The 19973-nt window shown below is 38.5% G+C and overlaps 1 protein-coding gene across 3 annotated transcripts in view; it reads right to left on the bottom strand.

Moving 5' to 3' along the window:
• Positions 1-19973, bottom strand: part of LOC126284992 (sex-lethal homolog) — a 97394-nt gene that overhangs the window by 36624 nt on the left and 40797 nt on the right. For all 3 annotated transcript variants that reach the window (XM_049984281.1, XM_049984282.1, XM_049984283.1), the window contains one exon: positions 9648-9761. In XM_049984281.1, coding sequence (XP_049840238.1) covers positions 9648-9761 — 114 coding nt within the window. The remainder of the gene's footprint in view (positions 1-9647; positions 9762-19973) is intronic.

Raw genomic sequence — 19973 nt, 5'->3', positions numbered from 1 at the left:
GCTCATAGCCCTATAACCACATGTCAAAGTACGCAGCATAATACTGCCTACTTTCTGTTTGGACCACATTAACTCCATAACTTGTCCAGGTAAGTTTAAAGCTATTTGTGTACTGATGAGATTTATAGTGATGACCATCCATAAACACAATTAAGGGCTAATATATTAACCTATTAGTGCCGTTTGTAACACTCTTTTAAAATCATTGATTCCACGACAGCATCGAAGCGAGAGCGTTGGCAGCACTGGATTCCGTTCTGCAAGACTGTAAAGATCACTGCAATGCAACAGTTTTAACAATACATTTAAATTCTGCGGCGTAATCAGTCTTGGAAGTCGCCGTTTGCTGAATGACGAAGAAAAATGGAGTGTAAGTTTGAGTAAGTATGTTTTACACAGTAACTTACTATATATAATTTGGTTTCTTAGTATGGTTGTGCTTTAAATACTTACATATATATTCTTTGGCGGTTACTACTTGCTGAGAAATAAATTACGTTCATTTAGGCTGTTTGAACATTGGTGTTGCCATATGGCAACGCTAGGCGCTTGTACTCAGTAAAAGGCTGAATTTTCTCTTTTTAGCTTTAGAAGTGGTTCCTCACTTGCTGAAGTGTTGGAGATTCTTTATAATGACAATATTGAAGGTGATGTGTTTGTTGAGCCCCAAAATTATTTTCCAAGAAAGATCGGGGATATTTTGAGACAGCAATAGAGAAGAATGATGGATTATTGTATGTGCGGTGGCTGGACAACTCAGTTGTCACAATGATCTCTTCTTCATGTGGTGCACAAGAAGTTGGCCAAGTCAAGAGATTCTCGCAACTAAAAAAGCGAAATATAATGATTCCCAGTGATGGTGGCCAAATATAATACATATATGGGAGGTACTGATCAAATGGATCAGAATCCAGCATATTGCATTGCAGTAAGAAGCAAGAAATGGTACTTGTGTCTCTTTATATGGATGTTAGATGTCACCATACAAAACAGTTGGTTTTTGTATAATGAAGCAAGAAACCAAACTATTTCTCAACTTGATTTCAAGAGAGAAGTAGCAACAGTGTACTTGCAAAGACACCAAACTTTACCAAAAGGAGCCAAGAGACCATCTGCATCAAGGGCATGTTCTGACAGCCACATATCAGATTCAATTAGATTTGATAAGACTGACCACCTCGTCCAGCACACAGAAGTAAAGAAGAAGAAAAGGTGTGCACACAAGGACTGTAAATCTATTGTGCGAACAATGTGTTTAAAGTGTAATGTGGGATTCTGTATTGACTGTTTTATTCCATTTCATGTAAAATAATGCCGAGTTCAAGATTTTATTTTTGATTATTAATTGCACTGTGTTATAAAGTATCAATTGTATGAAGAAGACTGAATAATAAATTTGCACAAAACTTGTATATGTAATAAGAAATTTCAATAACCTGCTTATTTTAGTTGAAGTAGTAATCCATATAAACTTAGGTAGTGAAAGCGCCTAGCGTTGCCATATGGCAATATGAAATATCTCGCTAATAGCAGTAATAACTTTCATTGCAACAACTGTTGTATAATTTATGCCTTTTACAGACAGAATAACGCAATTTTTAAAGAAAAAAAAATCACGAAATAATTAATTCCGGCCCTAATGGGTAAAGAAAACTGATCAATTTTTGAAAATGCAACGTAAATGGATACATCAAAATCTACTCACCAAGCGACACATATACAAAGGTCACGGAAATTCGCTAGCTTTCAGACCCAGTGGCTCCTCCTCCTTGTCTTTTCTTCGTATTCTATCTGCAAGTCTCCCCTGTCCTGGGGTTCTGGGCAAGTTTCCCAATCTCTCCCATTTCTTAAACCTTGCCAATCCTTTTTCTTCATCCTTCTTCCTTTCCCTTAAACACTTCTGTCAGAAGAAGAAGCCACTGGCCCAGAAGCTTGCAAATTTCCTTACTGGGCGCACGTGCACGTATGCTCCTGCTGGCACTTGGTGAGTAGGTTCTTTATCTATCTGGCTAAGACAGTTTTGGAGGAAAGACAGCCTTCTAAGCCAGGAGATTTGTAATAGTAAAACAGAAATGTCTAAATATGTCATGTCCATCAGTTGGACCGACAGTAATAAAATAAGGTGAAATAAATAATGAGATCAGAAGATAGGTGGGGCCACACAAGTGTTCCCCCGGCTCTGCAAGCATTAAAGGTGGAGCAAGGAAAAATCCAGTTTAACCATTATTTCATTATCAGATAGCATCAAGGATAAAGAATCCTTAAGTTCATGCTTTCATTATAGTGCTACCAATTAAAAAAAAAAAAAGAATGAAAAGTAGTGTGTGTCAGACAAGTGCGAACTGAATCTAAAAGCAATTAACAGAGTAAAAGAAGGGTGACCAAGGCAGCTGGCACAGGAGGTAGGGTCAAGGATCACAAAATATGCACTACTGGCCATTAAAATTGCTACCCCAAGAAGAAATGCATATGATAAAGGGGTATTCATTGGACAAATATATTATACTAGAACTGATATGTGATTACATTTTCATGCATTTGGGTGCATAGATGCTGAGAAATCAGTACACAGAACAACCACCTCTGGCTGTAATAACAGCCTTGATACGCCTGGGCATTGAGTCAAACAGAGCTTGGATGGCATGTACAGGTACAGCTGCCCATGCAGCTTCAACCCAATACCACAGTTCATCAAGAGTAGTGACTGGCGTATTGTAACGAGCCAGTTGCTCTGCCACCATTGACCGGATGTTTTCAATTGGTGAGAGACCTGGAGAATGTGCTGGCCAGGGCAGCAGTCGAACTTTTTCTGTGTCCACAAAGGCCCCCCGTAAAGGACCTGCAACATGCGGTCGTCCATTTTCCTGCTGAAATGTAGGGTTTTGCAGGGATCGAATGAAGGGTAGAGCCACAGGTCGTAACACATCTGAAATGTAGCGTCCACTGTTCAAAGTGCCGTCAATGCGAACAAGAGGTGACAGACGTGTAACCAATGGCACCCCATACCATCACACCGAGTGATACGCCAGTACGGCGATGACGAATACACGCTTCCAATGTGCGTTCACCGCGATGTCGCCAAACACGGATGCGACCGTCATGATGCTGTAAATAGAACCTGGATTCATCCGAAAAAATCACATTTTGCCATTCGTGCACCCAGGTTCATTGTTGAGTACACCGTCGCAGGCACTCCTGTCTGTGATGCAGCGTCAAGGGTAACTGCAGCCATGGTCTCCGATCTGATAGTCCATGCTGCTGCAAATGTTGTCGAACTGTTTGTGCAGATGGTGGTTGTCTTGCAAACATCTGTTGGGTCAGGGATCAAGACGTGGCTGCATCATCCATTACAGCCATGTGGATAAGATGCCTGCATCTTGACTACTAGTGATACGAGGCCGTTGGGATCCAGCACGGCGTTCCGTATTACCCTCCTGAACCCACTGATTCCATATTCTGCTAACAGTCATTGGATCTCGACCAACACGAGCAAAAATGTCGCGATATGATAAACCACAATCGCCATAGGCTACAATCTGACCTTTATCAAAGTCGAAAACATAATGGTACGCATTTCTCCTCCTTACACGAGGCACAACGTTTCACCAGGCAACGTCGGTCAACTGCTGTTTGTGTATGAGAAATCGCTTGGAAACTTTCCTCATGTCAGCACATAGTAGGTGTCGCCACCGGCGTCAACCATGTGTACATGCTCTGAAAAGCTAATCATTTGCATATCACGGCATCTTCTTCCTGTTGGTTTAATTTTGTGTCTGTAGCATGTCATCTTTGTGGTGTAATTATTTTAATGTCCAGTAGTGTAAGAGGCAATTGGAGACCTTCAGTTCTTGTATTTTGCACTCCTTCATTAGAGTAATACACTTTGAGGATTGGGGAGGGAGTTTCTACAACACATCTATTGATTTCTGTCCCATTCAGATAATTCCTTCATGGTGCGTCGTTCTTTATTTTGTCTTAGACGTATACCAGAAGCACTGATGTTTACGGCACTACATGGTGTGGGACAGGGGCCAAAGGAAGGGGGAATCCAGCTACACATTGCAGTGGTAAACCATGATTTTACATCCTCTGGAAACGAATCCCTGACAAAAGTGAGGATGACTGCTCGAGTGTCACCCTTGTAGTTTGGCAGTCCTCGATGTGTGAATCAGATTCGTCACTTCTCCAAATGTTCACATAGTTCTTTGTGTATCTGCAGTGTTACATCTTGGTGAAAAGTTAAACTCTGTAACATGATTAGGCTCTTATGAGGTGCAACTGTAACAAGTACATCACTAAGTTGTTTACAAGAGAGTAATGCCTAGGACTGGGAAGGATTTGCTGTCATAATTAATATGGAACCACTTTGTACTTTACTAAGGGAAGAAAGTTCACCATATATGTTTTCAGTATTCTCCACAAATGACATTTGTTTAGCACACAGAAAGGGCCCCACTTGTTTTGGATGCAAACCAGAAACTGAGGGGAGTGAGTGCAAGTCGCTTGATTTTGCTTCCCTTCCACGGAGTGGCCAAAGAGAAAAGGTTACTAGGATCACAACAATCTTCACTAAAGTGCAGTCTGTCAGTAGAGATTAACAAAGGCTTGCAGCCACAAGGAGATAATTTCTATCTTCTTACGATGTCTGCCATGATACTGCCTATTCTGAATCAAGGCTCTCCCCACCGCTGCCACACGGTCAAAGCAAAGGCCACCTGGCTCAATGGTCGGTGTCCAGAAATATGGTGTCGACAGACAGACAGACAGACAGACAGACAGACAGACAGACACTGTGCCCCCAGACAGATAAGACTCCTTGGCATGCCCAGGAAAGTGAAAGATCGAGCAACAGTAGTGTGATCCCTGCGTGATCATGACACTGTGTCCATGTGAACTGCCTACCATGCTGAGTATTGGGCAACATTCACTGTACGGTCAGGACTCCTATAAATTTTTTTTTAGAAAAACTGGAAGCCAAACCCAGATGTGGAGACTGAATATAAGTTAACAGGTATACATGGGGTAAATAAATGAAGAAAGTGGAAAAAGTCATAATCTACATCCTACAAGCGAGCCAGGTTGTCATTAGGGAGTAGTCTGAAATAGACACATTCAGAGAGGAAAACTGATGCACAGGAAAAGAAGTTTAGAAATGAATTGGTATCCCACATGTCAGCCACACACACAGAATTTTGAGCCCTACCAACATGTAATGTACTTGTAAGAACATCATTTGGTACTTTAAATATTTCATACACATGTCAAGCTTTTTTGCCCCCAACTGTTCATATAACAGTTGCAAGGGGATATTGCAGGCTGCCACTTTTAAAGATTCTCCAAGTATGGAATTATACACTTAAAAGTTACAATATGGTTACCATGTAACAGATCAAACTATAGAAAATATTACAAGAGAAATATTAAGAATTACAGAGGATTTCGAACTTATCAAGGAGCTTAGCTGTGATTTTAGTTTTGAATGCTAACTATTTACTCACCTACTTCTGTCATGGTGCCTGACGCTAGGTACAGGAACGAACTTATGTTGTGTCGCAACACAACTTTACAGCTCATTAGTGTCATTCTGCAGTTTACCATACTGTAAACTTACCTTATTACTTTATTAATAGAAATGCTCCCAGATAATCCATCTCTTCGAGACACCTGCCTTACGTCAAAATGCTAAAATGAATGTAGGCCAGAAAAAAGGATTGTTAAGCCCATAAGCACGAACAGAACCACATGATGTTGCTGACAATTTATTTCAGAGACAAGCTGACCTCTAAATGACTGTCTTTGGACCCAAAGCACGATGAGCCTTCACGCAAAACCATAAACTCAGAATATGTCCCCTGCATATTCAACACGAAGCTAGTACTAACTTCATCTTCACAGAGAATGTGAGCTTAAGCTTACTTGTATCAATAACACTCTTAAGTTACTTTCTCTGCCATGCGGGTCTAAGCATACGTACTTTGTCAGGAGGGATCCAAGAGTCTTCAATGCACAGTTCCTTTCCCAAGCATATAATTTGCAGACTCAAAAAATATCTGAAAGACAATGAAGCACATGGACTGAATCAGAAAGCTAACAGCTGTCTGATCTGCTACTTTTGCATTTGCATGACAAACGCACTACAAGGCTATTGCGTAATCTGTGTGATCCCTTGGATAACTTCAAGACATTGGTCTCCACCCAATTGCCACTGCTGAGTGCCTCTCTGAGTATGTGTCCACCTCCTCAATGTGACACTCAGGGATCCACATACTATATCTTTCATACTTCATCATTATCATGTCTGATACCACTTCAAGCATTTCTAAAACATTTCACAGGCATCAGCCTTAATTAAGTTATTATCACAAGGTGTATTCAGATTTTAACGATTGAAAAAAATAACCAGTTTCTACCTCATTCTTTTGCCTTCTACCAGGATAGACATGTTCATTTACTTAGCTGATGCATGTGTTTGCAAATTTACCTATGTAGTGAGCATGCAGATCCACAGAACAAGAATTTTGTGATCAATAGTTATCAAAAAGTAAGGGAATTTCTTTAATTTCGTGGGCTTTGTACTTCCTGTTTTAAATTATTATTATTATTATTATTATTATTATTATTATTATTATTCTTTATCTTTATTCCTTGTTGGTACACTTGTTCCTGATGTATGTTAGCATTTGGATTTGCATTCAATTTTGCTTCAATAATGCAATAAAGTGCAGCACCATATTCGAAAAATAGACTTTGGCCTTTGGTGAATATACTATGTGTAAGACAAAAAAGTTTACAAGTGGTATAAATATTTCAAAGAGGGTAGAGAGGGCACTGAAGACAACGACCACCCTGGATGCCACAGTGTATCAATTACTGACAACAATGTGGAATAAGTGAAGAAAATGGTTCTGGAATATTGTCAAATCACCTTATCAGAGCGGTTGCTGATGATGTCAGCATATCCTATGGCTCATGCCAAGTATACGTTATATGTATGTGTCAGACATGTCGGAGTGGGGGGGGGGACAGAAATCACACAGTATCTGCAGTTGTGAAACATTATATGTGAATTGAAGGGGGATCAATGCTGTCAGCTGCAGGATGGCATTAAGTGGAATCAGCAGTGATGAGTGAAAACGTGTGCCAGACGAGGATTCGACTCTGGGATCTCCTGCTGACTAGGTAGGTGCGGTAACCATGGCAAATCTGGGACACAGCATTATCTAACTGCACAGATTATCTCGGCACACTAGAAAAGAACAGTAATCCAAGCGTCTTGGGACTGAGTCACTATGTGGAAATTTTCTTATATTTTCAATTTTTATGTTACTTATACAGCAAATAAACAGAAATAATAATCAGTATATTGTATTTATTGATATTTTCATGAAAAAGGTGTGAAAAGCAAAGGGGGGTGGGGGGGAGGGGGGGAGAGAAAAAAACTTGGTATTGCTAATAAATTTCCAGAAAGAGATAGTAAGCTGTACACGATGACTTTGTACATAAAGTTAGATATGTTTATTACTTTACAGCTGCTAATTTACATGTGCTGCAACGATATTCAATGTAATTTATTTGCATACCCAAATTTTCTTTTGGTTTTCCTTTTCATGCCTTTCACAAAAATATTAATAAATACAACATACTGAGCATTATTTCGGTTTATTTGCAGTGTGAATAATGTAAAAACTGAAAATATAAAAGAAAAAAATTCAGTATAGGGACTCAATACGAAGACCCTCAGATTACCATCCTGTATTCTTTCCGACGCGCCAACCGCTGCATTTAAACTACACTAACATGAGGTCTCGTGCCTTACATGAACTGTACAAAAACTGCTATTTCTTCTAAACACTACGCCATCTGGAGCCAACACTGCTGTCACTTTCATTTCTGGCCAAGCCCTGTACATACCATAAATTTGGACAAAATCGACGATGAAGAGCAGGTACAATCACCTTGTCAGTACAGAACTAATATGGAGCCCCAGTTTTCACAGTCTTAATTGCAGTTTCATCATAGCCATGGAACTCTTCACTCTATAGCATTCAGTACTTGATTTAATTTCACCTTTGTTCATTTCTAACTACATGTGATAAAATAGTCCTGGAAGCCCAGCTTTTAAGAGCTATGCATTTTCAACTGTACAAATAAAATTTTGATTAAACCTGTCCGGTACCAACAGGAAAAAATTATTAAATATTTTACACAATTCTGATGGATCACTAACTGTTTCATTCTCAGAGGTTATTTTGTTGTGAGTACTCTCTTTCACAGACGACTAAATAGTTTCATTTTTTTCAGAGAAATATCTATTCTCTTAGAGTAATCTGTATGTTCTTTTAGCTTGCCTGATGACATTCTTCTACATTCTGCAGTGAAGTTCCATAATTTGTATATGAATGGCTTTCATACTGATACAACTCCAGTCCCCTTCTATATGATGTTCTAACGTCATTTGTTATCCAAACCGGTTGCTAATTAGCACAGAATATCTGCCTGTATTTTTCTTTTTTTTAATGAAAAAGAGCCATCGAAGAAAGTGATAAAGGTTTGTACAGATGTATTACATTTATTGTGCAAGCTGTCTGTATTGCAGACTAGTGAAACCATCAATTTCTGCAACTGCGAAATATTTGTGGGAACTAGAAATATTCCCTAATATCCCTCTGCCTCCATCTCTGTCTATCACCTCCTCCCCTTCCCTCTCTATGTCCATTTCCTACACTTGCACTCCCCCCCCCCCCCTCCCAAAATACCCCTGGCCACTCTGGCCAAAAGCTCAAGTCTTTCACCATATCCATCTGCAACTCACCATGACATTTCTACAGTGAGTAGCAATCTATCCTTTTCATAATATTGTTGATATTCCAACCTGGACTTTCTATAATAGTGTATAAATAGATACAGATTTCTTACCATATTTACCTTTTGACATTGGCTCCAAATATCTGCGCTGCACATGGATTCATGTATCTAGTTTTTTGTTTGCTACTTTGGAACAACTTTGTCTTGATTCCTTTCAGTATTTCTACCTATGTATCATGATCAGAGAGGCTGCTGTGCCCACCAATTAGAGAACAGTCTATGAAGACAATGTCTTTGAGGGTGAAAACTGTATCCATGAACTGTAGTTGTAAAATAAACTTTCCGTGGCGGGTTGGTAAGATTCAAGTAAATCCATGAAGATTCTTTTCTCTGGGGTATCAGTCTATATTTTGTGTTAAAATCCCCACATAAAATTACTTTCATGTCTTTCTTAAGGAATGAGTGTCACACAGCACACCATCTGGAAGGAAAACACTATACTCTAAACAGGCTGATCTGTGGTAGTCAATAATTAAAAGTTTTATCCTTAAAAAATTAAAATCTCCGTCTCAACCTTCAAATATTTCCTCTATACTCTGTTTCAGTATGCCAACTCTTTTGAACTGTCTTGTGCAAATGCAATACTGAGAGTCAAATTAAGAAAGTAGAAAACAAAAAATTGCAATGATATAGTCTTACCATGCACACATAGGACCAACTCAAACAACAACATACAATGAACAAAGCATAGATACCTACTGTTTTGCCCTTTAAACAACGCAAGTGTATTTAAATGTTTCTGCAGGCTTGCAACATGATACTTGTTACAGTACTTCACTTACCTCACAAACGCAACACCTCTTGGAAGTCCTGTTATTTTGTCTTTAAGTAAGTTCTTCTGCACAATTGTACCATATTTCCCAAATAATTTATCCAAGTACTCCTCAGTAATGTTTCTGAAATGAGGAAGAGCACTATTGCTGAACGGCTGAATGAAGAATCATCAAAAAAGAGACAGAAAGTGAGTGCAAAGAAATATAGCTTTATGTTCGCCAAACACACACACCTACATAATACCATTTTAGTACCTCGTACTGATCAAACAGTAATTTAAACATCACTAGTTTCATTAAAAATTAAACAATAGATACAGGCCTTTCAAGTCAAGGTAACACTTCCTTGACATTAGTGGCATCAAATTAGATCGGTCAATAAAACACGTTATACTTTATGAAATACTAAAACTGTAAACTTTTAGTACATCTGGGACTGTCATAAACATAAGGCTAGGGATAGTAAGAAATTACGAACACAGATTTTCCATCAATTACAACCTTGTAGACAGGTAGCAACTACTTGTGCTACTTGTATCTCCTAACTACATTGTTAGCCATCAAACAATAATACTTCACACCATGATATTTGAATGTAAGGGTTCTGGGATCTGAGACTTAACAGTTGAGCAGTCACATGAAAATCAGTCAGATGGAAAAAAGTAAGGAAACTGTTTATTGTTTCAAAAGTAATTGCTTTAACTGTCTACATTTGTCCCACTGTGACACTAAACAGTCAATGTCTTAATGGAAAAATGTTTGTGGTTGCCTAAGTGTGCAACAGTCTGATGTGCCTGTCTGTGACTCAACATGTCATCTCTATAAGTGGGTAGCAATCTATCCACTTCAAAACTATTGATATTTCAACCTGGACTTTACACTGTTTGATTCTAGAGATAAACATTTTTTTATGTTGCTTTCTCTTTCAGATGACAATTATTCTGCAGTTGGAGAAATGGGATCACTTGGGGAATACTGTATATAGGGAGCCAACTTCATGACAGAGCTAAAAGTCATAGAAGATACAAATAATTTACTGTGCTTGGCTGCCTCTCCCCAACCCCCCACCCTCACACCCTACCTGCCATTTACAGATAATGGTGTGCATTCATGTATCACAACTGAAGAAAACAGGAAGTAGTAAAGGAAGCTGCAAATACTGAGGCTGCAGTACCTTAAAACCTTCCTTTTCTCTAAGTATAATATTCATTTTGAAATATTAAGCTTCTGAAGAACCTTCTCCTTACCAGACATTCAAAATGTCATACACCTTGGTGAAAATACCAATAGTTACATTAAGTTAGTGAATGTCTTCTCTTTATACCAAATATCAAATAAACACAAAGCTGACACTGAAAACAGAGCATGGTATCTGGAATACAAGGACAGACTTCCAAGATAGATGTAGTACCCCTCATTTACGTACTGAGGCAGCAGTGGAAATGAGAACAGAAAACTTAAGTTTCTCATTATTATTATTATTATTATTATTATTATTATTATTAGTCATTCCTTGCTGAAAAACATCATAGCTCACAATTCAAAAGTTAGTGTCTGTCCAGTAATCAAGTCACTTCAGTTGAACAAACATTTTAACAGCACACTAATTTTAAAACTTTCAGTAGATAAATATGAAAAAAATTTCAAAGGAGCATTCACCCAAGTTGGTACAAACTTCGCTCTGCGTCCAGATTATAGTCAATGGCGTCATGTACAAAACATCTGCAAGTTATAAATACATAGGTAGAAGAGTGACAAATACAAAGCTAGAATAAACAGCAAAATAAGTGAGCACTGTAACAACATAGGAGCAGTGTTCACAAGTACAAATAAGTAACTAAGTGAAAAGAATTTTGCCAAAAATGGACTGTACTTAAACAAGTTCAGATATTTAGCAAAATATTTGCTAATATTAGTGAAATTGCAATTATTGGGGGAACTGATATATAGTAAAGGGGATAACAAAATCTGCGTGGGGGAAAAAAAAGACCAAAATGTTACATGAAAAATAGTGTCTAGGAAACCACAAACATGAATGACCTTAAATGCATCTAAATGAAAATGGGGTGACCATAACTGAAAAGACAAAGGAAAATTGATGAACTTTAAAAAAGAGGACGAACATCTATATCTATACTCTGCAAGACCCCTTAGGTAGAGGGTACTTTCGATATTACTATCTTTTCCACCCTTCCCTTTTCCATTTGTGAATGGTGTGCTGGAAAAATGATTGTTGGTAAACTTCCATATTAGTTCAAATTTCTCTGATTTTCTCACTGTGGTCATTTCACAACATGTATGCCTGACTTTTCCCTGAATGCACTCTCTCAGAATACAGTAAACCTCTCCGTGCTGCACAACATCTCTCTTCTAGCAACATAATGATCTAATGACAAAATGAGTTGCTCTTCACTGAATCTTTGTTATCTCTTCTATGAATTCAAGGTCACGGACTGATGATCAATACTTGAGAATCGGCTGAACAAGTGTTTTGCGGCTCAACAACATTTCCTTCAAATTCTGCTCTTGAATCTAAGCCTGGCATCTGTTTTTTTTCCTACAGTTTGTTTTCTATGGTCATTCCACTTTACATCACTTCAATTGGTTACTAATAGAAATTTTACAGTAGGTAATGTTTAGGATGGTTTATTGCCAATATAATAATCGAACTGTAATGGATTTCTTTGGATATTTATACATAATATATTTATTTATACTCAGAGTCAACTGCCATGCCAGTATGACTCATCAATCTTCTGCAGGTCTTTCTGCAATAGGCATCTTATGGCATTGCTACCTTCTTATACACAACCACATCATTTGCAAATAGCTCAAGGAACTTTCAATGTTATTCACAAGATCATTTAACTATCCTGTAGACAGTAATAAAGCTATCCACTTCTTTGTGTACTCCTAAAATTGCTTTTACATCTGTCACCTTAGTTTGACTAAGAGTGATGAGTTCTAATAGCAAGAAAGTCCTGAATCAAGGAAGCCCTCAATCAAGTCACAAATCTGGTCTGATACTCTGTAAGCTTACATTTTGTTCACTAAACGGCAGCATGCAACTGTACAAAATTCCTTCTTTGTATAAAGAAACACGACATCAACCTGAGTGCCAATGTCTACAATATTCTGGATATTGCAGCGGAACAAAGGGAGCAGAGTTTTGCAAACCCTCTGTTTGCGGAAGTCATGCTGACTATTATAAAGAACATTTTTTTGTCCTCTAAAAACATCATAATACGTGCGAATACAACATATACCATAACTCAACAAAAGAGCGAATTATGTACAACTGTACTAAACCCTTCTTGAAAATGGAAAGGATCTGAACTTTTTTCCAGTCGCTAGGACCCATCGCTGCTCCAGCGACCTATAATAAACTACTGCTAGAAGTGGAGCAAATTCTGTTGCATTACTGCTGTACAATCTCACACATATCAAGTCCAGATGGCCCACCATGATCAAGCTCTTTTAGTTGATATTTTTCCATTTTGGCACTCGTGTGAGGTTGCACTGAAGGGACTGTCTGATGATCTCCACAGCGAAACAGTTCTGGAAGAATGACTTCAATATTTCAGCTTTCTCTCCATCACCTTCCGTTTTGGTGCCAGTATGGTCCCTGAATTGCTGAATGTATGTTTTCAATCCACTTACTGACTTTACATAAAACAAGTTATTTGGCAAAATTTCACTCTCAAATTCATTGAATGCTTCTTGCATTGCTCTCTATGTAGTTATTTTCAGTTCATTCAGCTTTTATTTGTAAACTGAGCTTTGACTTTGCTTAAGTCTGTGATGAGCTCTCCTTGATTTTGCAGCTACTTTCTAACACGCATTTTCCATGCCCTCAAAACCTTGCTCAGCACATAGTGATATAAAACAGCTAAGCACATACTGGTATAAAGCATACTGAACAACAATTTTGAATCTTATCCATTTGTGCATCACAGCTTCATCATCTGACCTGATTACTTGATGTTTACTACAGGTATTCACGTACTCTGCCATTTGTACCCTGTCACTTTTGCTAAGTAAAAATATTACCTTTCTCAACATGCTTTGTAAGACCCATCCTCATTGAGGCTATTGCAACCTTGTAAGCACTGATGCCCTACTACATGTTAACCGATTCAAACCACTGGGGTCTGTTTGTTGTTACGAGGTCTAAAACGCTGCTCTTATGAAGCATTTCTCTAACTGCTTGAAGTAATTTGCATACAATACATTCAGAATAATCTCACACAAATCCCTGTCTCTGACACCAGGTTTAATCGCATGACTCTCCGATACAATAGATGGCAAATTGAAGTCTTGTCTTATCACAAAAACGTTAACAGGAAACTTACTCACAACATTTTGCAGGTTTTCCCTGATGTGCTCTGCTACTAAGGCTCCTGATATAGGTGGCCTACAAATGCATCTAATTACCATGTTTGAACCTCCTTTCATACTTAACTTGATCTAAATTATTTCACAGTAGCTGATAGTACCCAAGTATTTATTTACTTCGTATGCATGGAATTTATTTTTGGCTAATAAAGCTTCTTTGTATGCTATTTTTTAAGTATTATGAGAGCGGACACAAACGAACAGTTTGTTTGCTTCACCGACAAGAGAGAGAGAGAGAGACGTAGAACTGGCAACCAACTAATACTAAGGTCTATGTCCACAACACGCCGTTTCTAGCCTTGTGCTTTGTTTATAGTCATGACAAAAACTCTCTCACTTGTGCCACTACCCATCAAAATTTCTGCTTCCATAATGTTACGTTGGAGAGGAGTACCTACTGGCAGCTTATAAATAAAGTGCAGCTATTCATGGAGGTACAGTGTGGGCTGTAATTATATGGAAGTGAAACTTGGTAGACATCCTAATGCATTAATATAGAATCTATTTCCATTGGGAAAAAATTACTTTCAATTTTGGCCATCAGGTGCAAATTTGGCACTATACAGCATCTCACTGACATCTCTAATGTTCATATGTGTAAGCGGCATTTAAAAATAATCAACATTATGCCTTTCTCACTTGTTTGACCTTTTCTGCTTAGGTCTCCTTCCTAATCCATCACATACAGAAACATTTATATATGCCTCTCCCGCATTCACAGAGCCAGATTTGCATCTGGTGGCCAAATATTTGAACTAATTTTTTTCCAGTGTAAACCACTTCCTTAGTAATGCATTAGAATGTCTACCAAGCTTCACTGCCATATAATAAGAGCAGCCCACACTGGACCTCTGTGCATAGTAGCACTTTAATTGTAGCCTCCCAGTATTAGCCTCTGTGAGTGAAGAACTCAGAGAAGTGAGATAATGCATGATGCTCTCAGAGTTACATCAATCTCACTTTTGGAAAGATATACCAAAGAGCAAGTTAAAGCCTGATGTTCTCAAGCCAGAACAAGTCTTTCCGCATGTCACTGGATTCTCGAGACCATATATTCCTAGTGTTTTAGCTGTTCTGTTGCATTCGGAATGACTCTACTGTTTTCTAGGCAAATTTATTTATACACAGAACCAAATCAAAATGTTATGAGTAGGCCCACAAACCACAAACAAAACTTAACCAATTTGTTAACCCTGGCAAAGAATGTAAATGAAGCACATCAAAAGGAATAAACCAGTGTCATTTGTAATACACAAAGTGAAACCAGTGACTCCGTATATCGCAGACAAGTGAATTCGCACTTAGTTTCACAGTCATAAAGACAAGACTGCATAAACTTCTGAAAATACATCTGTCACCGATTAGAAAAAACTAACAGCACCACCTATAGGTTCTTTGGTGTACTTGCTGTCAGCAGATTTTTAGATAAAGACTGTAAATGATGATACTTTTTAATTCATGTTCTGATTTTCATTAAATAAAGTCGTGGGCCAAGCTATACTGAAGTTACCTGTGAAACCCCATTTTTTAGAAATTAGCATGTTCGTGTGTTCAAACAGATAGACAGACATAGCAGTTTTGTTATTAGTCTACATTTGGAATCTGTAATGATGTCACTAAACACCATCAAACCTTTCACGGCAATAAATGGGCTGTGACCATGGGCATTTAACCTATTCTTGCAATACATATTCCAATCTCAACTCAGGATTTTGCTACCGTCACAACATTGTTACAAAATTGCCTGAGCCTCTGGTTGAGACCCCCCCCCCCCCACTCAACACAAAATCAGAGAATGAACTCTGGTATGATGCTGCAAACTATAAACCTTGCTTGCACACCATATACAATGCTAGTCCAGTCAACCACATGAAGGAACAAAGGATAGCCTCAGAACTCTAGCAGGAAGCATCATTCATGCAGGTATGAGGTATGATTTGCAGCTGGTAACATCCTGTGTGTTCAACAGCCATCTTCACATCTCACTTGAGACTTCCTGTAAACATAAAGGCGGCACACTGGCTTCCTTTGCCAACTTGCCTGCTATTTCCCTGAGGAGCTTCATTACCCATTTAACACTGGAACCCCCTGATAATCAACATACTCACTGCCCGTGCCTGTCTCGACATGTCTGGAAAACTGGCAACTTGCTCAACATAAAGGAATACTCTGCTGGCTCAGCTATGTTATCAATGCAGGGCAGCACCTCATACCAGTTGTGGCGGGGTAACGGGGCAACTGTGTAGCCCGTTCCACAGATACACGAACCTGTCACACTGCCACTCACCCTTAAGTGAGGATAAACCACGAACTGGTCAGATGTGGTGCATTGGAAGACACAACAACACTGGGATTCCCAAAAGCACCGAAAGGCACTCCAATATCATTGTAGCTCATAAAAGTGGCCTGAGGCCTATAACCCAGTGATAGTTGACCTGGTCCCTACCACCCACTGGTGGGTATTCCAGCTTTCATGGTGGGCAACAGACAATAGGGATTTGAAAAACATTTACATCTGGTTTTCATAAAATTTTGACAAAGTTTTTGGTAAGTAATTATTATTATATGCTTTAACTTGCTGTAACTCTGCTTTATCAATTTTATATAGTGCTGTTACTTCCTCACTTTATAAATCACCATTACAGTGGAACTGTTAGCCAGTTAGAAAATTTTACTACAAACAGATACACAAAAGTGGGCAAGTAGGTAAAAAAAGGTTGACTACCCCAGCAATAAACCATAGCCAACATCGCTTCTTATGCCAAGTCTCCTTGTGTTCGTACATAACAAGTGCAGTCACTATCCATCTCAAATTATTTTTCAGACATAAGAAATTTTTAAGTGATCTGCATAAATGAACACTGGCATATGAAATACTGCATGGTAACTTAAAATAAACTAAGAAATTTCCTTGTTGCCTATTGCTTTTGAAGATTCAACAAAATCCATGGATTTACCTGCTTCTCATGAAAAGCCTCGCCGAACTAGAAAGTTGGAAATAAATTTAATATGCTAAACAACGAATCTGTATTTGAAATTTATTCTGTGGAATTATAAACAGACTGTATTACAATTATGTCCTTATATAAGACTCAAGGAAGGGAATTAAAAAGATTTTTACCTAGACCTCAACAGGCAATCACAAAAACTAAAAAAAGACAATAAAAAGAAATTTTGACAGCTGCCGATCTTAACATGGATGTGACAAGCATAGTTCCTCAGATAAGTAAGAACATGATATGCCCAGTATTTTATATACCAGTTCTGTTGCGTACTGCAGAAACCTGAGCCCTAAAATAAAGCGGTGACAAAAAAAAGTGTGGTCAATTGAAATTAAGCTTTTGAGAAGTTGGATAGGTATAATGAAAATGGGAAAGATGAGAAATGAGAGCGTTATGTAGGTTCGAAATCTCTACAAGAGAAAGAAGGAAGTAATGGTTCCAAAAGTGAGGACAGGAGAATCACTTTTATGTATCGGCAATACTAAACATTTCTCTTCCTGAAAGTTAGTACTTGCCAACACTCCTGTCTCATAAGTCATTAAATCAAACAATTTCATCTGTATAGAACGTGACAACAAAATTTTGACTCTGGTGCAATGACTGTCAGAACAGTTGTATTTTCATGCAATCCATTTACTCTTTTACATTTTCTCTCTTAACTTCAGTCAGACGAATAGTTTTCTCAACTCTATTTTCCATTCCAAATGGTCCTAGCATGTAAAACTATGCCTTTTCTCTGTGATGGATTTCTATCATAATGGAGTACTAAGCAATTTTGGTGGTTTGTAGTACCCTGCCTATCTTACAACCTCTGCTAACAATAAGAGTGTTCCATTTAATCAGTGCTTGATAAATTTCAGATGTTCACATTCTATGGCTTTCTGTACATGTGTCTTAACAGAAAGCATTAGATGCATGAACATTAACCTCCACCTTGTGAATAAATAGTGATTTGGCATACTGAATTTCTATTTGCAGTCTTTTTCACCGTTATGAATATCTATACTCTGCAACCCACCAGAAGTAGATGGCAGAGGATTAGTCCCATTGTACCAGTTGTTATGGTTTCTTCCCACTCCATTCTGTTCATTCCATTCAAGCACAGATTTAGGTCTTCCTGTGGCAATATGCATTTCCAAAAAAAGCTCATTATAAATTTAATAACAGAAAATATAAAATGTTGCAGATGAACATGAGAAGCCATCTTGACACTATAACTCATCAAAAAAATGTTGTAACAGGTTACAAATCAAACAGCTACTTTGCATCACAATCTGAAAGGATCTATTTCATGAAAATCAGTGACAATGGTTTCTTGCTGTCACACTTTACAGAAATATCATTTACATCAATTTACATTAATACCAGTACATGTTCCTTTGCAGCAGTCTTCCATCAAACATTATGTTCACATAGATGAAGGACCAAATACAGTTTCCTTTCAAACAAGAGATGTCATTACAAGCACTTCATAAGAGGAACTATATCAGGTCTGGTTTGAGCACTTCATGGTATAACATTTGAAAAATATTTTAACAAAGTTTCAGAATAGATCGAGCATAAAGTACAAATCCTGGGATGAATCTGATGATGATTGGAAGCACATATAATCAGTTTCGGGGTAAAAATTTCAAACACTTTCTGAAAGCAGTTCATGAAACTACTTAGAGAATCAATTCACAACACATTTCATTTCAATATGTCACCTAAGATATATCTTCTGCAGCACTGTACGGCTCAGTACAAGAAGCATTAGTAAATATTTGTGGAGCCACAAAGGTGATTAAACATTTTAATATAAAAAATGTCTTTACGGCATTTTCGATTCTGTGACACCTTATCAGCTCTATTCAATTTTCTTTTCCATTACATTTACAGGTACAAAAATTTATGGACCAGAAGGTAATTAGGTATTCTTGCATACATGTACAGGGTGTTTCAAAAATGACCGGTATATTTGAAACGGCAAAAAAAAAAAAACTAAATGAGCAGCAATAGAAATACACAATTTGTTGCAATATGCTTGGGACAACAGTACATTTTCAGGCGGACAAACTTTCGAAATTACAGTAGTTACAATTTTCAACAACAGATGGTGCTGCAAGTGATGTGAAAGATATAGAAGACAACGCAGTCTGTGGGTGCGCCATTCTGTACGTCGTCTTTCTACTGTAAGCGTGTGCTGTTCACAACGTGCAAGTGTGCTGTGGACAACATGGTTTATTCCTTAGAACAGAGGATTTTTCTGGTGTTGGAATTCCACCGCCCAGAACACAGTGTTGTTGCAACAAGACGAAGTTTTCAACGGAGGTTTAATGTAACCAAAGGACCGAAAAGCGATACAATAAAGGATCTGTTTGAAAAATTTCAACAGACTGGGAACGTGACGGATGAACGTGCTGGAAAGGTAGGGCGACCGCGTATGGCAACCACAGAGGGCAACACGCAGCTAGTGCAGCAGGTGATCCAACAGCGGCCTCGGGTTTCCGTTTGCCGTGTGCAGCTGCAGTCCAAATGACGCCAACGTCCACGTATCGACCCATGCACCCGAGTTTACACCTCTATCCATACAAAATTCAAACGCGGCAACCCCTCAGCGCCGCTACCATTGCTGCACGAGAGACATTCGCTAACGATATAGTGTACAGGATTGACGACAGTGATATGCATGTGGGCAGCATTTGGTTTACTAACGAAGCTTATTTTTACCTGGACGGCTTCGTCAATAAACAGAACTGGCTCATATGGGGAACCGAAAAGCCCCATGTTGCAGTCCCATCGTCCCTGCATCCTCAAAAAGTACTGGTCTGGGCCGCCATTTCTTCCAAAGGAATCATTAGCCCATTTTTCAGATCCGAAACGATTACTGCATCACGCTATCTGGACATTCTTCGTGAATTTGTGGCAGTACAAACTGCCTTAGACGACACTGCGAACA

This window comes from Schistocerca gregaria, chromosome 8 (genome assembly GCF_023897955.1).
Source record: "Schistocerca gregaria isolate iqSchGreg1 chromosome 8, iqSchGreg1.2, whole genome shotgun sequence".
NCBI lineage: Eukaryota > Metazoa > Arthropoda > Insecta > Orthoptera > Acrididae > Schistocerca > Schistocerca gregaria.
The sequence above is the reverse complement of the archived record's forward strand: the minus strand, read 5'-3'. Positions and strand labels throughout refer to the sequence as shown.